At 37.1% G+C, this 23764-nt stretch overlaps 1 protein-coding gene and 1 long non-coding RNA gene across 3 annotated transcripts; both read right to left on the bottom strand.

Annotated features, from left to right (window-relative positions):
• Window positions 1-976: 976 nt before the first annotated feature.
• LOC128614449 (uncharacterized) lies at window positions 977-2459 on the bottom strand. 2 transcript variants are annotated; one of them, XR_008387043.1, is made up of 3 exons: window positions 1938-2459; window positions 1351-1399; window positions 977-1251 (listed from the first exon to the last, which is right to left on the bottom strand). It is a non-coding gene; the product is annotated as an uncharacterized LOC128614449 (long non-coding RNA). The 2 variants fall into 2 exon arrangements; XR_008387042.1 differs by having other exon boundaries at window positions 1351-2459.
• An 18063-nt stretch (window positions 2460-20522) lies between these two features.
• si:dkey-43k4.5 (potassium voltage-gated channel subfamily S member 2) lies at window positions 20523-23031 on the bottom strand. Its single transcript, XM_053636846.1, has 2 exons — window positions 22066-23031; window positions 20523-21224 (listed from the first exon to the last, which is right to left on the bottom strand). The coding sequence occupies exons 1-2, from the start codon at window positions 23029-23031 to the stop codon at window positions 20694-20696; spliced, it is 1497 nt and encodes a 498-aa protein (XP_053492821.1). The 3' UTR covers window positions 20523-20693.
• Between the last annotated feature and the right edge of the window lie 733 nt (window positions 23032-23764).

Here is a 23764-nt window from a genome sequence, read left to right as displayed (position 1 = left end):
CATGCTGCAGCTCAGTGTCAGGGTCTTGGCAATCTTCTTATAGCCTAGGCCATCTTTATGTAGAGCAACAATTCTTTTTTTCAGATCCTCAGAGAGTTCTTTGCCATGAGGTGCCATGTTGAACTTCCAGTGACCAGTATGATGGAGTGTGAGAGGGATGACACCAAATTTAACACATCTGCTCCCCATTCACACCTGAGACCTTGTAACACTACCAAGTCACATGACACCAGGGAGGGAAAATGGCTAATTGGGCCCAATTTGGACATTTTCACTTAGGAGTGTACTCACTTTTGTTGCCAGCGGTTTAGACATTAATGGCTGTGTGTTGAGTTATTTTGAGGGGACGGCAAATTTACACTGTTATACAAGCTGTACACTTACTACTTTACATTGTAGCAAAGTGTCATTTCTTCAGTGTTGTCACATGAAACGATATAATCAAATATTTACAAAAATGTGAGGGGTGTACTCACTTGTGAAATACTGTGTGTGTGTGTATATTATATATATATATATATATATATATATATATATATATATATATATATATATATATATATATACACACATACACACACACACACACATTTATTTAAGGGCACTTAAAGGGCAGTTACTTAGTTACTTAAATCAATTACTTAGTTGAAAGGGATTTGCTAATATTTATGGACTACATCCTGCTATTTAAGAATGTAGTGCTTGCCTGTCCTTGTCTGTTATTATTCAGAAATCTATTGAGTTCATGTGTAGATTATTAAATTTGTGTAGACTTTTACTTCTGACTGTGACACAATGTAGTCACGAAAGGAATTTCTTGTATGCAGACACAAACATAGATGATAATTATAGTTAATTATTTTAAATATTCAAATTTAAAACTGATTGTTTTAAAATTTTATCAGCTACAGCTGCAATAGTCTGTTTATCTCTTAACTATAGGATGGAAACATATCACTGAAAACTGGGTAATGTAGATGCAAGATATTTGCATTTTATTTATTACATAAGTATATGTACAATATATTTTTTATTAATTTATGGTCACATTTGTGAATAAGCAGCTCTGTATCTTAAATCTGGGAAATTTGCTAATAGAAAATGTATTTTTATATAAAAACTGCAACAACATTTAAGTGTTTATATAATGAATGACTAATCAACAGCTACTTGTAAGGAAAAAATAAAACACCCCCACCCCCCACGATCCCAGCCTTTCAACAAAATTCCATCTGCAGGCAAGTAAGCAACCTAGGAGTGAGGAGACAAAGAAATGCACTAGAGTGTGAGATTGTTCCAGGATCAAAGCTTGTATTACCATTAATATGCTTTCCTTCAGAATAAACTTACCGTAACTTGAGCTGTGAGATGTGTTGGTAGGGTATATTAGGTGGGATATCTGTAATACAATACCCAAGCCATTAAGCATCTGCCTGTGCTGACACTGAAAGGAGCTGCAATGCATGGTTTTGATGTGCAAAAGAAATTAAAGTATGAGCAAGATATTAAGATATTTTTGTCATGCTGAGTATGTGCTGTGTAAAAGCAATAAAGAATAAATAAATTTAATAATCTAACCAAAATAACTTCAATGGAAACTGAACATAGTTCCTAAAAAGAAATGTAAAATGTATGTGGGCTTTTTATGTCTGTTCACATTTGGATAGGAGACTGTAATATCAAGCAGTAATACATCAAACATCACTTAGCAAATTGAAAAAATAAATAAATAAATAAATAGAAAAATTAGCCCTTATGCTATATTTTGGCAGTATGTATATTGTCATGGTAGGACCAAAGGGGCACAGAACTACACCACCCATCAGCCATTATGATTCTTGTTTTCAGGTCTTTGATTTTGTTTGCACTTTACTTAATAAAATGTCTGCATTTGCATCTGCCTTTACCTCCCAGTTGTGACAGAACTCTTGACTTACCATTAATGCTGCAGAGTTTTTCAGCATCCAAGAAGCCCTCCTGGAGAAGAACCACATGATATGGAGCAAAAGGGAAAGAGTAGGGTCCCTCCACCCCTCTGCCCCACAGAGGATGCCATTACAGATCATGGCCTTGCCATGGGCGTGACTCTGTCTTCCTGCTCCACCTTAGATGTTGCTACGCCACCCGGCTCCACTTTGGACATCACTCCACTGAGGACATTACTCCTTCCTCATGCTTCTTGGTGTATGTCGGTCCCCCCTTTGCTTTGCAGACAATGTCACTCCCCACCTCTGGCTCTGCCTGGGACTTTGCTCCTCCCACTGGCTTTGTGGTGACCATTGCTCCGCTTTGTGCTCCACCTTGGACATTGTGCCATCCCTTAGCTATGTGGAAGAGATAACTCTGCCTCACTGCCTTGTGGATGACGTCGCTTCTCCTATCACCTATGCTAAGGGTATCACTCCCAAAGAGCCTTGTTGGCCTAAGGGCCCTTATCAGCTAAGAGACATCGCACGTGACTATCCAGAACCCCCCTCTTGACTGTGTTTCATGCTTCAGGAGCCACGCATTAAGGGGGGTGGGTGTGGTATGTCATGTTAGCGCCAAAGGGACACAGAACTACACTACCCATCAGCCTCGGTATGTCACATGTTTCACTAACCACTCACACCTGTTTCCTGTTTCATCTTATTTGCACCACTCTAAGTTCTAAGTTCTACTTTTTCAATGTCTCATTGGCAAGCTTTTGTTATAGTTGTCATTTACCTTCATGTGTCAACAGTTCATATCCACAGTTCATGTTTATGGTTCTTGTCTTCATGTCTTTGATTGTTTTGTACTTTACTTAATAAATTGTCTGCACTTGCATCTGCCTCCACTAACATTCTGTGATATATAGAAACTGCAGAATAATGAGATATAGTCTAATTACAGTTGCAATCAAAATTATTCAACTCCCATTGCAAATCAGGTTTTCTGACAAAATTGGCAGACTTTCAGCTGTTTGCAATGAACAAATCAAACAAAAGCATTTGAAACAATGAATGCTTCAAGTGGTTTCCCCAAATTCAACTGAAAATGCAACTTATAATGACTTCTCTGAAAGTCATTATAAGCTGGAAGTCTGCAAATTTTGACAATAAACCTGACTTGCAATGGGGATTGAATTATTTTGATTGAAACGGTTGTATGTCCATAGTTCTTTGTTTGGTGAGACCACCAGCACTGTGACACAAGCATCAATGGCAGGCATATGACTGAAACCAACCTGCTTGTTCATCACATTAGCCAGAGCACATGTCATAAGGTACAGGTGAGCTGTCTAAATCCCCTATGAAAACTGTCAATAGGCCTTGTACTGTGGCTTAACAAATTAAAGGGGCTGTTCCAGAACAGTGCATTCAGTGTTGTGGGCAACCCTGCTCAAGCCACAGCTATTTTCAGGGTGGCTGTGACAGCTATGTAACTTTGAGACTACCATATTGTAAGCCCATGAGAACTGGCAGGGACAGAGCCGGATTTCTCCTAGATGCTGCAGAGGAGCTGAAATCAGCCTGTAGAACTTCCGTATGCAGCTCATATAGCTGTGGCTCAGGTGGTAGAGCGGGTTGTCCACTAATCGTAGGGTTGGTGATTGGATTCCCAGCCCACATGACTTCACATGCCGAAGTGTCCTTGGGCAAGACACTGAACCCCAAGTTGCTCCCAATGGCAAGCTAGCACCTTGCATGGTAGGTGTGAGTGTGCGTTTGAATGGGTGAATGAGAAACAGTGTACAGCGCTTTGAACCGCTAAGGTTAAAAAAGTGCTATATCAGTGCAGTGCCATTTACCATCTGTGCACTTATCAGATAAGGGGCGGGGGGACTGGAGAAAATCCATGTCTACTGCCAACTCCCTAGAACTCATAGAGATGAATTTCCACTTACAAGAAGTTGAGTGAGTACTGTATCTAAATATAGGGCTAGTAATGCTAACGATGGAAATCTGACTCAAGGCTAAGGAAGTAATGAAAGCCTATTAGCTTTTTACAAATAATGGTTGCAGTATACAGTCCCCTCTGAAAGTATTGGAACAGCAAGGCTAATTCTCACTATACACCACGATAAATTAATAAATTGGTCTGATGAATTAATAGCTGCTGTGCAGTTCAAATAGTACTGTAAGGTGCATAATAAATACATTAGGAAAGATTCTCCAGATTGACCTGTGTAGAATGCTGCAAGGTCAATTGTCTAGTTCATAAATTTGGGTGAAATAACCTTAGGCAGGTACCCTGGGTTCAGCCATAAGGTTACTTTGGAGTCATCCAGTCACCAGTGCATGCAGGGCAAGATTTATCACCAAAGCATGCAATTCTGTCACCCTTTGTGCTAAGGTGATCACCAGCAAAATGGCTGTCTGTAGGGTTCTATTGTCTTGCAATAGAAGGACTCCAATAGAAGGGGGAGATGTCATACTGGGCTATTCAGAAATTCTGAAAAAGTTGGGACAGTAGGAAAAATGCTAATAAAAACAAAGAGGAGTGATTTGTAAATGTACTTTGACTTGTATTTAAACAAAAAAACTTATAAAGACAAGGTATTTGAGGTTTTACCTAATCAAGTACATAGTTTGAAATTGATGCATGCAACACATTCCAAAAAAGTTTGGACAGGGGAAATTCAGGAGTAATAGCAATGTGACAAGTTGAAATAAGAAGGTGATGTAAAACAGGTGAGGCGATCATCTAATCATAGTATATAAGGAAAAAGCCTTTCAAAAAAGGCTTAGGCCTTCAAGAGCAAGGATGGTTCAAGGCTTGCCAATCTGACAACAGATGTGTCAGCAAATAATCCAACACTTCAAGAACAACATTCCCCAAAGAGAAATTGGTAGGATTGTGGGCATTTCACCTTCTACTGTACACAATATAATTAAAAGATTCAAGGAATCTGCTCAAATCTTGGTGCATAAAGGGCAAAGCCTGAAAACCACTTCTGAATGCGTGTGATCTCTGATCCCTTAGACATCACTGTCTTAATGACTGTCATCATGAGTCTGTAATGGATATCCTGACATGGGCTCGGGAATACTTTGGTAAACCTTTTTCAGTCGACACCATTTGCCGCTGCATCCACAGATTCAAGTTAAGGCTTTACTATGCAAAGCAGAAGCCATACATCAACACTGTCCAGAAGCGCTGCCGACTTCTCTAGGTTCGTCTCATCTGAGATGGACAGTTACACAGTGGAATCATGTTTTGTGGTCCGATGAGTCAACATTTCAAATAGTTTTTGGACAAAACAGCTGTTGTGTTCTCCGAGCCAAATAGGAAAAGGACCTAGCTGTTATCAGCATCAGAACCAAAAGCCAACGTCTGTCATGTTATGGGGGTGTGTCAGTGCCCATGGCATGGGTAACATGCACATCTGTGAGGGCATCATTAATGCGGAAAGATATGTACACATTTGTGAGCAACATACTGTATGCTGCCATCCAGAGCAGTATAATGCCAAACCATATTCTGCCCGGATTACAAGAGCATGGTTGCCTAAGCAGAGAGTGCGCGTGCTAGCATGGCCTGCCTGCAGTCCTAATCTGTCTCTGATTGAGAATGTGTGGTGCATTATGAAGCACAAAATAAGGCAATTAAGGCCCGGTACAATTGCACAGCTAAAGAAATGCATAATGGATGAATGGGGGAAAATTACACTTGCTAAACTTAACCAACAGGTGTCTTCAGTGCCCAAATGCTTAATAAATGTTATTAAAAGAAAAGGTGATGTTACATAGTGGTAAACAGTCGACTGTCCCAATGTTTTTGGAGTGTGTTGCAGTCATCAGATTTGAATTGAGTATATTTTCAAAAATAAATTAAATTCACAAAGTAAAACATCAAATTATGTGCAAATGTGTTTTCAATATAGTACAGGGTGAATTGAATTTCAAATGACTTTTTTTGTATGTTTTTTATGCATTTTCCATACTGTTTCAACTTTTTCAGAATTGGGGTTGTAGCTCCTTTCATAAACTCTGTTTTGAGCTCCTAGAAAGGTGCTATTTAGTGTGCTGACGTGAGCCAAAATTGCAACCACATATACTTGCAGCATACACAGGTACTTGCATTTATCCAGCTGGCCTTGCAAAAAGACTACCACTGCAGACACCGGGCAGTGCACTGGGTACAATTATTGGGGTGCACAACATTTCTGGAACCATTCCCACTTGAGAGCATAAAAGGCCTTTACACTAGGGGCTCTAGCATTCAGAATCTTTTCCTGGATTGTTATTTCACAATTATCAAGCTACCCCCACATACAGTAGCCCATGAGGCCAGTCATGGGCCAAACTCACAGCACAAATGTGGTGCACACTGGCAAGGAGTATCACAGATCATCTATGATAAGGCTGCCCTGGAAGGGTATTGCCACTAGTGAGAGCAGCAGTGGGAACAGGGTCTCTCTGGCTATTCTGGCACCACAAGTAAAACTCGGTGGTTCAATTGATGAATTCTGTTTAGCATGGGCAGCAAAGGATGTGGGAACACATACAGTAGACCACAAGGCCAGTCATGGCTAGTGTGTCTTGTCCCAGAGGGCTCTTTGTCTCTACTAGGAAGAATGCTGACCTATTACCCAAAGACACTTAAAATTCAACATAGACGCAAATACTCACATCTGTAAACCCAGTTGGAGATAGAAAAAAAGACACCAGCCGTGAGTGAGAAGAAGCAAGGGTCCAGATTTTATTTCCATCTCACGAGATCCACACCAATGAGAATTTTCAGAAGTGATCTGACACCTGGAGCTCAAGCTCCAGTATTTATACTGTATTTACACAGTAAATAACCAATATATTTTAGAAAGACTATGATATCAATACCAATAGGGTTAAAAAGAGCTCATCTACATTACCATGATGTTTAAAAAAAGGCTTATCAAATTTACCATGATGTTTTGAAAGAGACTTATCAAATTTACCATGATGTTTTGAAAGAGGACTTTCTGACTACCATTAGGATTGAAAGTGGGAGAGAAAGAAAACAATTTAGAGAGACCTTGGTCTCATGTTGTTATCTCATAATGTTATGTGTGTGCGTTGGGGCCTTTGGGTGTGTTATGTCTGCACGCCCGTCCTTGACTGTACGAGAGTGTGTGTGTTTCTCAGTCTGCACTCCTCAGCTCTTATATTTCTCTGTGACTAATAAACCATAGTGTGTTAAAATCTTAAAGTGTGAATCCAATTCGTCAATATCCGCCTAATACCGCTTCTGTGTGTCTAGGTGCCCGTCGTCATTTTTCCTTCTCTCCTTTACTGGAGGGGCTGGATTTGGATCTGAACACTCACTATCAGCTCGCGCATCTCACTGCTGACATCATGGTGCTACTTGACGTTCTTCGCAGCACCCCCTCTGGAAATGGAAATGCGGGGTTCCCCCCCCCGTCAGGCACAGAATCCACCCCGCGAATGTGTGTATTGACGCCTCTACACAAACAGACCCTCTGCCTGAACCTCCCTCCAGCTTTCAGTCTGAGGATGATATCACCCTCTCTGATCTGGGCTCTGACCATTCTTGCCTCTTCTCACCTGTCAGTCCGCCGTACTCTCAGTATTCTCCTTATTTCACCCTTGCTGGCTATCCCATGTCCCCAGGACGCCCCCCATTTTCTTCCCCCTACCGCTCTCCTCAGGATTACACACCCACCAGTCCTGTGAATTTTCAATAAAATTACATATTACTCATACTAGGTCTCCCTTGTGTTTATTTCATGTCATTTTTATCCACAACAAGAACCTCTCTTGACAATGAGTTGACTTAGCATTGGTAAAGAGGTTCACCAAGCTCCACTCTCCTGGCATATGTGCTGCTTCGAAAGCTGGACCTTTATGCCAACCCAGTAGGTAAATTGCTCTCAGTGAGGCTAGCCAATGAGTTACCTAATTGAGAAACTTCAATATATGAGGCAGAAAGCTTTTTTCAACCTCATTCCACCCTGGTGATTTATGTACTTGACAGTAACTACATTGTCCAAAGGGAACAGGATGTGACAGAGTCTCGGGACCAGGTAGCAAGATCCTCCAGGCCACCTTCAGTTGTTATAGGTTGATGTGTTTTGATCTCACATTGCAGGTGCATATACTGCCTGTGCCTCTTTGACACCACACTGCTTCCCATCCATGATGACCATCTCTCTCTGATGGAACCTACGTCTACACCTTTTTGTGTGAAAGGCTTCATGTCTCCAGAAAGTCAGGGACTGACAAACATGTGTCTCTATTGCTCAAGCCTGGAATTCAGCCAGAGGCTGATGAATCATATCTGAAAGTCCCTTAGTTCCAACAGGTGCAAAGGAACCACTGCTGTGGCTGCAGTCAACAATCCCAGGAGCCGGAATGTAGTGGTCTGCTTACATACTGGTCGTGCCACACACCATGGCATAAGGATGGCTCACAGCCTCATTAAATCTAGCTCTATTAGTATAAACTGTCTGTTAGGGAGCTCTTCTGTGAGTTCACACTCAGATCGAGCTTTGAGATGTATGTGAGAAGATTAACTGTGGTCAATGGCCCACTCTCTGGTGTAGGCACACAAGAGATGGTCACCTACAGTCCTCTCTGGAACTATTGGAATGACAAGGCTAATTGATTTGTTTGTGTTATCGATCAAAGACATTTGGGTTTGAGCCTCAAAAGAGTGATGTCAAAGGATGTCTGCTTTTTTCCACTGATATTTACATCTAGATGTGTTAAACAACTGAAAACCTGGCACCTGTACTGGCAGACCACCCAATTTATAGGTGAGCAAAAGTATAGGAACAGATAGTCTTAAAGTAAATTGAAGTAAATAACACTTAATATTTGGTTGTATATCCCTTACTTGTAGATTGCAGACAGATTGTTTCTGTAGACTTCAGAATTCATTCTGCTGTTAAATAATAATAAGTTAAATAATCAATAAAAATTAGTGAGTCTGTTCCAGAAGCAGCCATGCAAGCCCAAGCCATGACACTACCTTCACCATGTTTGACTGATGAGCTTCTGTTTTGGATCATGAGCAGATCCATTCTGTCTCCTCACTTTGGTAGAGGTTAATCTTGGTTTCAGAACTTTTGTGGCTCACCTCTGTATTTCTGTGCAAATTCCAAACTGGCCTTCTGATTCTTACTGCTCATGAGTGGTTTGCATCTTGTGGTATGGCCTCTATATTTCTGCACTTGAAGTGTTCTTCATATGTTGGATTGTGATACATTCACCTCTGCCCTGTGGAGGTTGTTGGTGATGTCACTAACTGTTGTTTTGGGGTTTTTTTATTAACAGCGCTCACAATGTTTCTGTCATCAACTGCTGTTGTTTTCCTTGGCCAACCTGTTCCATGTCTAGGTAGTACATCAGTGGTCTTTTTTTTTTTCCCCAGGGCATTCCAAATTGTTGTATTGGCTATACCCAATGCTTGTGCAATGGTTCTGATAGATTTTCCCTCTTTTCTCAGCTTCAAGATGGCTTGCTTTTCACCCATAGACAGTTCTTTGGTCTTCATGTTGGTTTATCTTTTTTAACAATAAATGCAGTCTTCACAGGCAAAACCCACAGCTCAAACCAAGGGTAGACATTCAGAGCTATTAATTCTTTAAACAGTCAATTTAATAGGGCATACCTGGGCAGCAAGGTACACCTGTCAGTCTCATGTTCCAATATTGATCACTTGAAAAAAAAACGGGTGGGTTCTAAATTCTAAATGTTCTAAATTGTTTAACACATATCAATGTTAATATGCGGAAATGGAAGGTGAAATTCTGCTCTATCTTCTCAACTTTTGATCTCAAGACAAGATGTCTTCAATGTATTGCAGAAAGAAAAGAATTGGCCTTGCTGTTCAAATATTTTCAGAGGGGACTGTAAATACAGAAGTATCCTGACACCTCTGACTATCAGAGATGATAAGGCAGTCTGCACACATGTCAAAATCACATAGGGCTAGAGATAGCTCAAAGGGCATAACTTACATATGCCCTCCTCAGGATGGCAACTCCAAGAAGTAGCTGAGATCTGGGATGATGGGAATATGGAAGTATGCACTGTGCTGATCTGCCGATGTGATCCAGTCTCATGGTTGCATGGCATGACTTTCAAGAATTAATTAATTCCTCTCGGATTTAAAATAGGATGGAATCCGATGTTCGTTTCTCTACAAGAAAATATGTTCAGTTGAACCTCTTGTTATGCATGTTAGGGTCTTCTTTTTAGATCACATCTTTGATCAAGCGGGAATAAATTTTGGTCTGAAATTGGTGACGCATATGAACAAATAAATACGTCAATAAATAATATACAAGGTGTCCCAAATGTTTCCATGCAATAAAATGTAGCTTTATTGTAGCTCTACATGATTGCCATTGCTTTGTAAACACACAAGGAGTTATCTCTCCCACTCACGATGAACCCGTGTTAACACATGTACTGTTATGCATTTAAATGAATGTCCATCGCAACCTCGTGACAGCGAGGTTTCTTTTGTCTATATATATATATATATATATATATATATATATATATATATATATATAAACCATAGGTAAAGGACATAATACGCACCTGGTTTGGAGAATTATATTTATTAATACATTTATTAAGTTATTTAATGCATTATTTTATTTATGTCATATTTTGGCCAGCCTGCCTTTAAAGGAAGCATAGTTAAAATGAAAACATACATGATGAAAAATAATTTGTGGGATACATAGAGTAGTATAAATAAGCAACAATGAATGCAGACATAAAATTACTTTCTTTATGTATTTTGAGGCCTTTTTAATGTTATAGATTTTACAGTTCAGTACAATGTGCATTCTCTAAAATGCCTCTTAATTTGGGTATGCATAGATTAAATTATTTGCAATAAAGCAGTGTGGAGTAAACATGTATGTTTTTGTCCTGAAGCATTAATGTTGCATACAGCAGAATTCAATGCAACTTAACGTATTTTAGAAATTCCCAGTGCAGCTGCATGTTAATCTTACTTCAGTGTCTCTTGCAAAAAGTATTGTGTAACAGTAACACCATAATTAGGAGTTTATATGTATGTGACAAATAAAAGCTATAGCCGCTATAACAAGGAACGTACATACATACATACATACATACATACATATAATATCTTTGTTTGTTTTTTTGTTCATGAGTGTGCATATAAATGACTAGTGGAAGCCTGTTAAACCACACCATTTAACTAGGATAACTACTGGCTGCCAATAGTCAAAATAATGCCTCGCAACATCCTCTATCCTGTAGACTTGCCAATATCAGAAAACTTTAAATTTAGGTGAATATACCTGTTCTAAACTGTTTAGCTAGTGCACTGAGATTTGCCAGCTAGTGGCTGGCAAATATATGGTATACATTGGTATACATTGAAATTGTAATATAAATGGTATTTATTTTTATTGATTAAGAGTAATGAGATCAAGGCCTTTAGTGTGTATATTATTTCTACCCATCTGTGTCTTTTCAGTTGCTGCTCTGTAACCAGCCAATGTTAGCACACTAATGGTGTGTGATTGTTATACAATGTTATACATTGCAAACTCTGTTATACTGCGTGAGTCAATTAATGGATAAACGTATGAGGCTTTAATTTTTATAACTCTTCTTTAAAACCCAAGGGGACAATGATATACAGTGAGGGAAATAAGTACTGAATGCATCAAAAAAAAAAATCTGTAAATATATTTCCAATGAGGCTATTCACATTATATTTTCACAAGACTTTGGTATTAACTCTAGAAATCCACAAATATAAAGAAATCTAAACTTTGAAGCCCATAAATGAAGTTATATGACACGGGAAAAAAGTATTGAACACACTAACTGAGCTGTATTTAATACTTAGTGGAGAAGCCTTTGTTTGTAATGAAGAAATTGTTCTTCCTGTATGAAGAAATTAATGACAGTCTAATTCTGACAGTCCTACAGCTGAGTCTGATGTGTCTGATGATTTACATATTGAACATTTCAATCAAAACACATACTATAAATATTCAGTTCTTACTTTGAAGCAAATGCGCCTTACTACACCCTGTTTTATCTCATGCCTCTTAGCACCCTCTATCCTTTCACCTTTTATCCAGTGCGAGAAACATAACGTCTGTGGTGCTCTGTAGCCATCGGTCTTAGACGACACCACTACGACAATATTGATCCACGGCGTCGCTAAGTTATTACTCCTTTAAACGTCACCGCCAGTAAAAATAAACCCTTAGTAGGCGTTGATAAACCAGGTGCTACTCCATATTGTAAAGATCTTCCCTATGATCTCGCTGACCATGAAACTAATTGGTCTACTGATTGTCTGGACCCCCTGTACTCCTGTCAAGAGGAAGGGTCTTTTAAAACCCCTCAGATACCGCTAACCTTTCATCAATCTGTCCGTTTACCTAAGGGTAATAAATTCGCTGTATGTTTTTATCGTGAAATATCAAAGATCACCACCCCTTACGCATCTGCCATCCTCCCTATTATTGCGGTTCTCATTTTTATCTGCCTATTCGGCCCCTGTATTTGTGCCTGTATTCGTCGTAGTATAGCCTCGGTTCAAGATTCTGTAAATACAGCTCTTTTTAGCTCTACTCCAATTGGCCATTCCTATCATGGTTCTTACCCTGAGGTGACCCGTTCGGCCCCGACTGACGTTTACATTCATAACCATGACGCCGTGGTTTCAGCACCCTTCAATGTGGTCTCACAGACATATCATGTCTTTCCTGTGAAAGGGTGATGTTAACCTATGACTTTAGAGAATTCCTTTTTGTTTATTCTATGCTACGTTAGAATAAAAGAGAGGATTGAAAGGAAATTCTCTTATATCATGTACTCTCTTATATTATGAACTGCTATCAAATACCTATGATGAATGTATTAATTTAATTGCCTCTTTAAATAAGCTGATCAACTGCTATCCTTGATGATATTATTATGTATTTCCGTGTCAACATGACACAGGACTTATTTTGTATTATGACTATGTGCTGTGTGTTATGTTTAAATCTGTCTGACACCTGGACCAGTAGAAACCGTCCACGCACTGCTTCTTATCAATATGTATAAATACTCTTGGTTTGCATGAATAAACTCAATGTCTATTTGAGCATGCATGTGTCCTCTTTGGTTTTACCCATCATGAGATGTTTCTTGTGTGACACCTTGGTAATAAAGAGCCTTTTCATAAACCATCAATACATTAACCCAGCTGATATTAATTTGCATAGATTGGGGGTATAATTACTTACAGATTTCAGCTGGTTCTTTGCCTTACCTTGCTTTGGAGAACTGCTTTTTCTTAGCGTGTTCAATGCTATTTTCCTGTGTCATTGCACCTTATTATACATAACTTTATTTATGGACTTTAATGTTGTGAATTCTTTATATTTCCAGATTTCTTGAGTTAATACTGATGTCTGGTGAAAATTTCATGTAAATAACCTCAGTGGAAATATATTTACTGAAAAAAATGTTTGATACCACATTCTAAATAACATCTAGACAGACTGCCATGGTGGAAAAAATGATGTAAAGTGGCAGTCATGCAAAGCATAGTGCTAATTTTTTATATAAATATGTTTTCATAGTACATACATTTTGCCAGTAAAATGCCACAATATACACTCTAAAAAATGACAAGTTAAAAAAATGGGTCATGGTTATTTTTGTCACAAAAGGGTCAGAGCCAAGGCCAGTATGTCAGTATGTCATTAAGGCTGGAATAGCTCTTAAAAATAGTCCAGAAATCTACTTAAGCCTGCAAAAAAAATTATTTGTTAAGAGTGGGGAGTAAAATTCCTTAAGCATCTTAAGTATGACAGTTCAAGGACATGGAAAGCATCCTCAACACCCCTGACATTCAGGATTACTTTAACTTCTAATTTAGCTGCAACTTAATAATAATAATAATAATAATAATAATAATAATAATAATAGAATGGATTAACAAATAAAGAAATCGGGTTAAACAAACTTTAAAATATAGGGTTTTGAGTACTTTTTGAGTTTGCATGTCAGAGGTCGTAACAGTAATTTTTCCATTTTTTTACATTTATTAATGAACAACAGATTGCGCTTTTAAACTGATTATAGTTACATTTAATTTTATCGCACATCACAAGACTCCAATCTTTAGGACAGAGGAGCTTGTGCTTTCTGGTTTCTCTGTAACAGGACAAACAGCAGTTTTTGTCATACAGAAAAAAATAGAGGCTGATGAGGGAACAACTGTGTACATATATCTGCTAGAACGTAAGTGATATTAATTGGATTAATATGTAACGTCAGTGGATAAATGATTGTAATCAACATGCAATCTCTGTTAAAAGAAACACGAAAAGAAAAAAACGAATAATAATACTACTACCAATACTAATAAAATAAAATAAAAATAATAAATAAATAAATAAATAAATAATTATGGGAAATGCAAGTAGACTAGGCATGTGTCACTGATTCTCCATATTTATGGGGTCTTTTCAAGATGGAACCTTTTTCAGTTTCCTCTTTTCAAATTCAAATCCCACTGGAGCCAAATAAAATACATATAGCTGAAAGACTATTATTTTCATATACAACAACTGACTGTATTAAACCACATGCATTAAGTTTATATCAATAATGGTTTTGTCCCAGGCAGAGGTAGACTCATTGGCTGAAACTGGTCATTTTGTGATCAATCACTACAACAGAGCTGTATGGGTATAGCTACAGCCCATCACCCATCAGCCTGAAAGTATAACATCTAAAGCCAGTGATGCCAGCATATGTTATGTGGTTAGCATTTGAGTAACTGCCGAATAATCGACTAAGTATGGAAGCACTTTATTACAATTTTTTTTTTTTTTTTTTTTTACAATTCACATATTTTGAGATTGAATGGCCAGCCAGATGATGCCTCAATCAGCCATTATTGCGTTGTTTCCTATAGTGTTGCTAGATATATTTGGTTACTGATTACTTCTATCATTAAAAAAGGTTCTTTATGAGTGCATCTGTTGCAATAAATCTTTATTATTAATAATTTAAATTATTGGGTGCACTTCTTTTCTATCTAAAATATGTCATCTTTTGTTTAACTTGCTTGTTTGGCCAAAGTAGAGTACATTTTCTAATTTCTAAGAATGTTTTTGGCACTTAAGACCAAAATTGTCCTCTTTGCATGTATTTTATACATAACTGGCCTTGATGACTGCAAAGTCATGAATTAAATAATTTTCATGATCATCACACCTGTCAGTGAGCACTCATGTCCAGTGGGTGGGGACACTGTTATTCTGGATGAGACCACTCCCATCAGGATAAAATATTTCATTATAGAATAATGGTGATAAGTCAGAATAACTTTATATTGAACTTTAACCACCACTGAAGAATTCAAACAATCCACAATTACTAGTCACTCTCTAGATTCCTCTTCAGATATATGTGGGTCATTCTATAATTGTGGGTACATTTGATGTCCAAGGTGATAAATTTTTTCCTGTTTCGTTCCAATATTCAAAATTTTCAATAGTGGAGTAAAGTGTAATTCACTTATATTCAGTGTAAAGGCAGTTAGAGCACAACATTTTATTATTATTATTATTATTATTATTATTATTATTATTATTAAATATATTAATAATAATAATAATAATAATAATAATAATAATATGTTTTACTGTAAAATTGTGATTTCTTGCTGCCTGAATTTCTTAAGTAAAACATATTATTATTATTATTATTATTATTATTATTATTATTATTATTTAACAAATCCTTTTCTAATAATTATTGTTTTGGTTCTAGGTTTTTGTGTTATTTTTAAAGCATAAAATAAGAGGCAGTATTAAATGCATTTATAATATAATTTATTTTGAGTGTTTTTTTTTTATTATTTTAAAAAAGCTTTATCATTCTGTTACCACCTTGTAATTCCTGTTTTATAGGGAGTTTTTATTTCTACTGCTTTGCAACTGAGACAAAAGTAATTTTTTTTCTCACTTTCCAACTTCCAGTTACATCTTGGGTGGATAGACATTAACATACAACCCCAATTCCGAAAAAGTTGGGAGAGTATGGAAAATGCAATAAACAAACAAAAAGTCATTTTAAAATTCAATTCAGCCTGTACTACATTTAAAACTAAATAAAAAAAATTGTTTTACTTTGTGAATTTATTTTTTTAAATATACACTCATAGTAGTGATGACCATGAATTTTTTCATTGGTAAAGTTGAAAATATTAGATATGATTAACCCTGTAGATGATAATATAGCAATATCAGATCAAGGATTAGAATGTCCCTTAGAGAGACAAATTAATGTCATTAATCTCTTCAGCAAAATTATCAACTTGTATAGTAGATCCCTTACCTACATGTTTCTTCAAATGATTATTCTGGGAGTAATCAAACTCATTCTAAAAATAATACATTCTTCCCTTAACACTGGCTATGTACCTAAATCCTTTAAACTATCAGTTATCAAACTGATTAAAAAACCTGACCTTGACCCCTGTCAACTGTCCAGCTATAGGCCAATATCAAATCTCCCCTTTATCTCCAAGATATTAAAAAGGTTGTAGCACAGCAGCTATGCTCGTACCTACATCGGAATAGCACTTATGAAATGTACCAGTCATCATAGCACAGAGACAGTGCTGGTTAAAGTAGTAATTGTCCTACTACTGGCCTCTGATCAGGGTTGTGTCTCCTTGCTTGTGTTACTTGACCTTAGTGCAGCTTTTTATACTATTGATCATACTATTCTCCTTGATAGACTAGAAAACGTTGTTGGCATTAAGGGAATGGCCCTTTCCTGACTCAGGTCTTATTTGACCAATCGTTCTCAGTCCATAGATATAAATGGCGACTTCTCCACACATACCGAGATAAAGTTTGGTGTTCCACAAAGTTCTGTTTTAGGCCCATTGCTTTTTTCTTTAGATATGCTACCTCTGGGTCAAATTATTTGTAAACATGGAATTAGCTTCCACTGTTATGCTGATGATACACAGATAAATGTTTCAGCGAAGCCAGACAACAGACAGCAGCTTAATAAAGTTGAGGAATGTGTAAAGGACATTAGACATTGGATGCTTATAAACTTCCTTTTACTTAATTCTGACAAGACAGAAGTACTTGTACTAGGACCACATGCAGCTAGAAGTAAGCTTACTGATTACATAGTAACTCTGGATAGCCTTTCTGTTTCATCATGTGCAGCAGTAAAAGACCTTGGTGTGATTATTGACCCCATTCTTTCATTTGAAGCTCATGTAGATAATATCACTAGGATAGCGTTCTTTCATCTCAGAAATATTGCTAAGATAAGAAATATAATGTCAATGCACGATGCAGAAAAATTAGTTCATGCTTTTGCCACCTCTAGGCTGGATTATTGTAATGCCTTACTGTCCAGGTGTTCCAGTAGGTGCATCAACAAACTCCAGTTAGTCCAGAATGTTTCTGCAAGAGTCCTTACTAGAACTAGAAGATATGACCACATCACCCCTATCTTATCCACACTGCACTGGCTCCCAGTAAAATTTTGCATTGACTATAAAAAACTCAATTTCACATGGACATTTTCGCAGTGGTTGCTGGGACTACGGTTGATGCTTTGGCCTTAGGACTGCAATTACCACATACAATTTTGCACTCAAAGTCTCCTTTAGTGAACAGTGGATTAGTTCAACAAAACAGACTTCATATAAAAACCATAATTACATTACTTTCACACTACCCATATGAGGATGGGTTCCCTTTTCAGTCAGGTTCCTCTAAAGATACGGTGCCACCCTTGCTTGCTCAATAGGGATAAATTCACATAATTAAAATCTGTAGCCTGTGTCTATGTTTCTGTAAAGCTGCTTTGAGACAATGTCCATTGTTAAAAGCGCTATACAAATAAAATTTAATTTAACTGAAAATTTAATTGAATTTCAATTCTGATGACAGCAACACACTCCAAAAAAGTTGGGACAGTCGACTGTTTACCACTGTGAAACATCACCTTTTATTTTAATAACATTTATTAAGCATTTGGACAACTGAACACCAGTTGGTTAAGTTCAGCAAGCAGAATTTTGCCCTATTTATCCATTATGAATTTCTTCTTCTGTGCAACTGTACAGGGCCTTTGTTACCTTATTTTGGCCTTCAATGTTTCTCAAGAGACAGGTCAGGACTGTAGGCAGGCCATACTAGCACCCGCACTCTCTGCTTACGCAACCATATGTTTGTAATCCGGGCAGAATGTTGCATTTGTTGGCAGATTGGAGAGCCTTGACCCATCCTTGCTCTTGAAGGACTAGGCCTTTTTTGGTCGATCCTTATATCCTATGATTAGACGATTGCCACACCTGTTTCACATCACCTTCTTATTTCAACTTGTCATATCGCGTATTAGTCCTAAATTGGACCTGTCCCAATTTTTTTAGAATGTGTTGCATACATCAATTTCAAAATAAACGTTTATCTTCAAAAAACTATCCAGTTGATTAGGTAAAAACCTCAAATACCCTGTCTTTGAAAGATTTTTGTTTAAATAAAAGTCAAAGTACATTTAAAAAACCCTCCCCTTTGTTTTTATTAGCATTTTCCATATTGTCCCAACTTTTTGGGAATTGGGGTTGTAAATTATACAGAGTAATGAACAACAACATACACTATATCAAAAGTAATAAACACAGAACTGCATGGGCTTTTTTTTGTGGGGTGGGGGGGGTAGGGCAAACTCTAATCAGGTCTTCATTATTTTGAGTTTTACCATTTACGTCTTGGAGTAAAGCCATTATTGACACTGTTGTGAAGGGGTTTTTATTCACCACATAAAGAATTCTTCTGTCATACATCATATTTGTGGCATACATGTTTTCCATGGTCTTCCAGGGCTTTTGGTGTTCTGAGCTGCATTCTTTACTTTTAGGAATGAACTAAATAGTTTATTCCACCAGATCTAATTTTTTGCTATCTCTCTGATGGGTCTGTTTTGATTTGATTTTCAGCCTAATGATGGCTTGCTTGAATGGTAATGACAGCTCTTTGGACTTCATATTGAGCGTTAATAACAACAGATTCCAAAAGCAAATGTCACATTTCAAATCAAATATAGACATTTTATTTGCTTACTTGAAAGTGAAATCATGAGGGAATAACACACCAGGCCAATTGAGCAGTCAATTATCCAATTATTCCCTTAAAAATGGGTAGACAACATATAAAAAGTGTGTAATTCCTGCAACTTTAACCAGATTTGGATGTACATACCCTCAAACTGTGCACTTTGAGCTCATATTGTTTTTTATGGTTTAATGACAAAGTCATGTGACACTGTTTGTTGTGGTTGATTAGACCAAAGTAGAACATTTTGGGCATAATTCAAAAAGATACATTGGCCAAATGCCTGAGACCATATTGAAATTCTCTATTTTTCTTTCTTTTTCATTTATTTATTTATTTATTTATTTATTTATTTATTTATTATTTATTTATGGAAATAAACAGAAAACTAAAAATTAAATCAAAGAAAAATAAATGTTCGCCAAATTAAACTACTGTTATGCTAAACGCTGTGTGCAAATACTTAAATTAGCTGAAGCGAACTAAAATTATGCTAACCCCTGTGTGTAAATGGTAAAATTAGCCGTGTTTGCTAATAAGCAAGCAAACATTATGCTAACTGCTATGTGTAAATACAACAATTAGCTGTGTTTGCTAGTAAGCGAGCTAACGTTCCCAATTTTATGATTTTTTTTTGGAGTTCGTTTACAAATTCAGTTATTTATTCCTAATGATGTGTTCATTTTTAGTACTCAGAGGACACTTTCCATTTGCATGACTTCACTGCCCTAGGGAACAATATATTAAAATTAGTGGCACATTGAATTAGTTGCTTGCCAATTATTTGATTATTTGAATTTTTCAAATAGCCAGTTATTCATTCTCATTAATAAAGTATTCAGAGGTAAATTCGGTTTGTCTGTTTTCATTTATATCTATGTATTTCTGTAAATTTGATTCATTTTGTAGATTTGAACGATGAATTAACACAATATTGCATGGTATCGTGATACTACTTGGTGTCATGATACTTCAGCGGGTATAGTATCGTAAGATATGTTTATATCATGATAATCCTACTAACCACTTCATTTTACAATTTAATGTAAAGAAAAAAAAATATTATCTATGTTGATTTAAAAAAAATATTCATATATCACGAAACTTGATGTGCTATTTCTCTTCCATAATTGCTTAATTTTATAGGTTAAAAAGTTTGATCCTGGTTTTTAAGTCTGCATATTTCATAACATTTCTGTTACAGAGCTAACAAATTCTTTGGTTAACTTATATTTATTCATTAAATATGTAAGGAAAATGCTGTACATTTACCATGCACTGGATTTGTGAAACCCAATACAAACATATCTGAGAGAAATTCTAGAAATTTAATATTTCATTTTTTTTTGCGACATTCCAATTGTACTCGCAATTATTGATTGGCCCAAATATTGGGATCAATTTATAAATTTATTATATGGAATTTTATATCCAGAATCTGCTTTGTGACAATGTCCATTGCTGAAAGTGGTATACAAATAAAATTTAATTGAATTGAACCGAATTGAATATGCATACATACAAATTAACAAAATGAGAATTATATATGTTCATGTATGATTAAGGGTATGAACCAGAGTTATATACTGTCTTGGCTTTTGTACTATTGGAGATAATGGACAAGCAAGTCTCAGGGATGATCAAGTTCTTTTCCTCTTGCAAATGGATCACTCATCTCATACTGTGTAGAAGATGCTGAAAGCAGATTATGTACATAACTGTAATTTATAACCCCTCCTTCATTCTCCCCATCTTTTTCCTCTTCCTTTTCCTCATCCTCCAAACAGTGGCTATCACCTTCAGATCCTTCTTCCTTCTCTCGTTCATGTCCCTTCTTGTTGTTGTTTCTCACTGAAGCCTCCAGAGCCTTCTGTTTGCGGTAGAAATGCGAGAACTTGTTGAAGATGATGGTAATGGGTAAGGCCACTACTAATGTGCCACCCAAGATACATCCCGAAGCTGCTAACTTTCCAGCCACTGTGACAGGCACAACATCCCCATAGCCAACAGTGGTCATACTTACTGTACCCCACCACCAGCAAGCAGGAATGGTGTCCAAACCAACATCCTCCTCATACTCTGCAGTGTAAGCCACACCAGAGAAGACAGATACACCTACAGCCAGGTACAGTAGAAGGATGCCCACCTCTCTGTAACTGTGCTAAAAGGATAGCCATGAAGCAGGAAAGAAGGTGAAATGTATGACATAACTTTTATTAAATAAGGAACATCACATTAAATAGAACTTCACCAGCTAAGAGCTTGAAAGATTGATAGAAGTAATCACAAATACTACCAGCATGTTAATGCTATTTAAATTCCAGTATTTATTTGTTTATCTGTAGCAATGGAAATACACAATTGCTCCTCCTTTCAAATGGTGAATGGCAAATGGTGCCATATGTAATACACAGTACATATTTTACCTTCTTAACTAAAATAACATGTTGGGCATCAATATGGGAGTGTATTTTGAGATTTTGAGTTAATTGCCCAGTTCTCTATAACTGACCTGTAAATATTGAACGATTCTAAGCAAAGAATTGATAGCGACATGGGAGTGTCATTGAATCAGTGCATCTATTATACAAATATATTCCAACTGACAATACACAAAAGTTGCTCTGGTATGACATCAGGCACAGGAACATTGTTTGGATTTTTAAAAACCTCAGTGTCATTGCTGGGTTGTGAGTAGTCTCCCAACCATAAATAAAAAAAAAAAGCCAAGAGAAGTGCTATGGTGACATACTTATCCCTGTGAATGGTAGAGGATAACTAACAAATTTGGCATGGAAATAGGATACAGGTAGGTTTAGCTTAAAAAATGGCCTGTGACCAGCTACAAAGCAGGTGTACCTAATAAAGTGGCCATTTGGTGTATATAACTTTGGATATATAATAATAATAGTTGGATATGAATGTCAAGACATTTCCAACCTGGTATCATTTTATTCTGTGTTTAGAAAGCTTAGTATAATTCATTAACAAAATTATCTTACCCGTAATGTAGCACCTAATGACCTCAGGCCTGTTGAGTGTCTGGCCAACTTCAGCACCCTGAAGATCCTCATGAGCCTAAGAACCTGAACTATTTTTCCAATGTTTTCCAGCTCTGAATCACTACCAGCAAGTAGGTCAAAAATGAGAGTGATGTAGATAGGCACCACTGAAACAATGTCAATCATGTTTAGAGGATGAAGGAAAAACTTCCGACGGTTTGGTGCAAGGAGCATACGCATTACCACTTCAAAAGTGAACCAGCAGATGCAAAAAATCTCCAAAGCTTGCATGGTTGGATCCTCAATTAGCTGACCATTATCATCATAAATCTGGTACTCTGGGATACTGTTGATGCACATGGTGGCAATTGACATTAGCACAACAATAATGGAAACCAAACTGAAGAGCTTGCTTGGAATGGAATATCCTGGATTTTCCAAAGTCAACCACAGGCATTTACGTATATTACCAAAACGCATGTCCTGGAAATGTTGGATATCCTTGTTAAGATCAGATATCTCATCCACAGAAGTGTCCACACTGCTTACATCACTTTCCTCATCCCAGGACTTATGATGGCTCTCTAACCTGCGATCATGGTAGAGATAACTACAGCAACTATCCAAGAAGAACTCATTTATGCCCCAGTACTCAATCTCCTGGCAGAAGGAGAAGATGCACAGCTCTTCCATGATGTGCAGTTTTCCAGTTTGATAGAAATGGAAGACATAATGAAAGAGATTAGGGTTTCGGTCAAAGTAAAATTCCTTTTCTTGAATGTCATAGTCATCGCAAACCTGTAAAATGGCTTCTGCTGTGTCACAGGACAGAAGGCGACACAGCCGTGTGTCTGGAAACCTCTGTAGTGTGCTAGAAGGGAAACTATGCTTCAGACCACCAACGTTAATGTTGACCAGGTGGTCTTCTGGGTTCTGATCACGCCCAGGAAGGTTCTTGGTCACCATATTATATTTGTCTGTAAAGGTATAAACAACAGCTTGTTTAGAGACCATACTTAATAGTGATACAATCTAATGTTTTCAGAAGGTGCATTCCTTGATTTCAGTTCTGGTATCTATCAGCACAAAAATGAGCTTGGCAAATGTTTTCTGTACTATATTGGTAAAAGGTTTATAGACAAAGTAAAACATTTAGTAAAAGTGTGTACCAAGGACCATTTAAAGTTATAGGGTTTAATCAGATATTCCCATGGTTACTTGTGTAAGTCACATGACTTACTTCTGTGTAAATCATGTACAGTGCTGTGAAAATGTACTTGCCCCCATCCTGATTTCTTCTGTTTTTGTGTATATCTCATACTAAATTGTTTCAGAAATTAAAACAAAATCTAAGATAAAACAAAGGCAACAAAGGCAAAATATAGTTTATAAATGGTAATGTTATTTATTTAAGCAAAAAGTTATCCAATACCAACTGGGCCTGTGTGAAAATGTATTTGCCCCTAGTTACTAATTCCCCAAATCTATGAAACTGCATTCATAATGGGATTCAGCTGGACTAGACACAACCAGGCCTGATTATGGTGTTGATATTTATGTAAAGCTGCTTTGAGACAATGTCTATTGTAAAAAGCGCTATACAAATAAAATTGAATTGAATTGAATTGAATTACTGCAAACCAATCGAATCAATCAAAACAGTGGTTCCCAACCTGGGGTCCGCGCCCCCCTTAAAGGG

This window comes from Ictalurus furcatus, chromosome 11 (assembly GCF_023375685.1).
Source record: "Ictalurus furcatus strain D&B chromosome 11, Billie_1.0, whole genome shotgun sequence".
NCBI classification, from domain to species: domain Eukaryota; kingdom Metazoa; phylum Chordata; class Actinopteri; order Siluriformes; family Ictaluridae; genus Ictalurus; species Ictalurus furcatus.
The sequence above is the reverse complement of the archived record's forward strand: the minus strand, read 5'-3'. Positions and strand labels throughout refer to the sequence as shown.

What these genes read in the sequence shown, in the direction of transcription:
- si:dkey-43k4.5 (XM_053636846.1), bottom strand. Translation starts at nt 23,031, where the DNA reads ATGGTGACCAAGAACCTTCCTGGGCGTGATCAGAACCCAGAAGACCAC. An exon ending in CATTAGGTGCTACATTACGG is followed by an intron (nt 21,225 to 22,065) that starts GTAAGATAATTT and finishes CTATCCTTTTAG; the next exon opens with CACAGTTACAGAGAGGTGGG.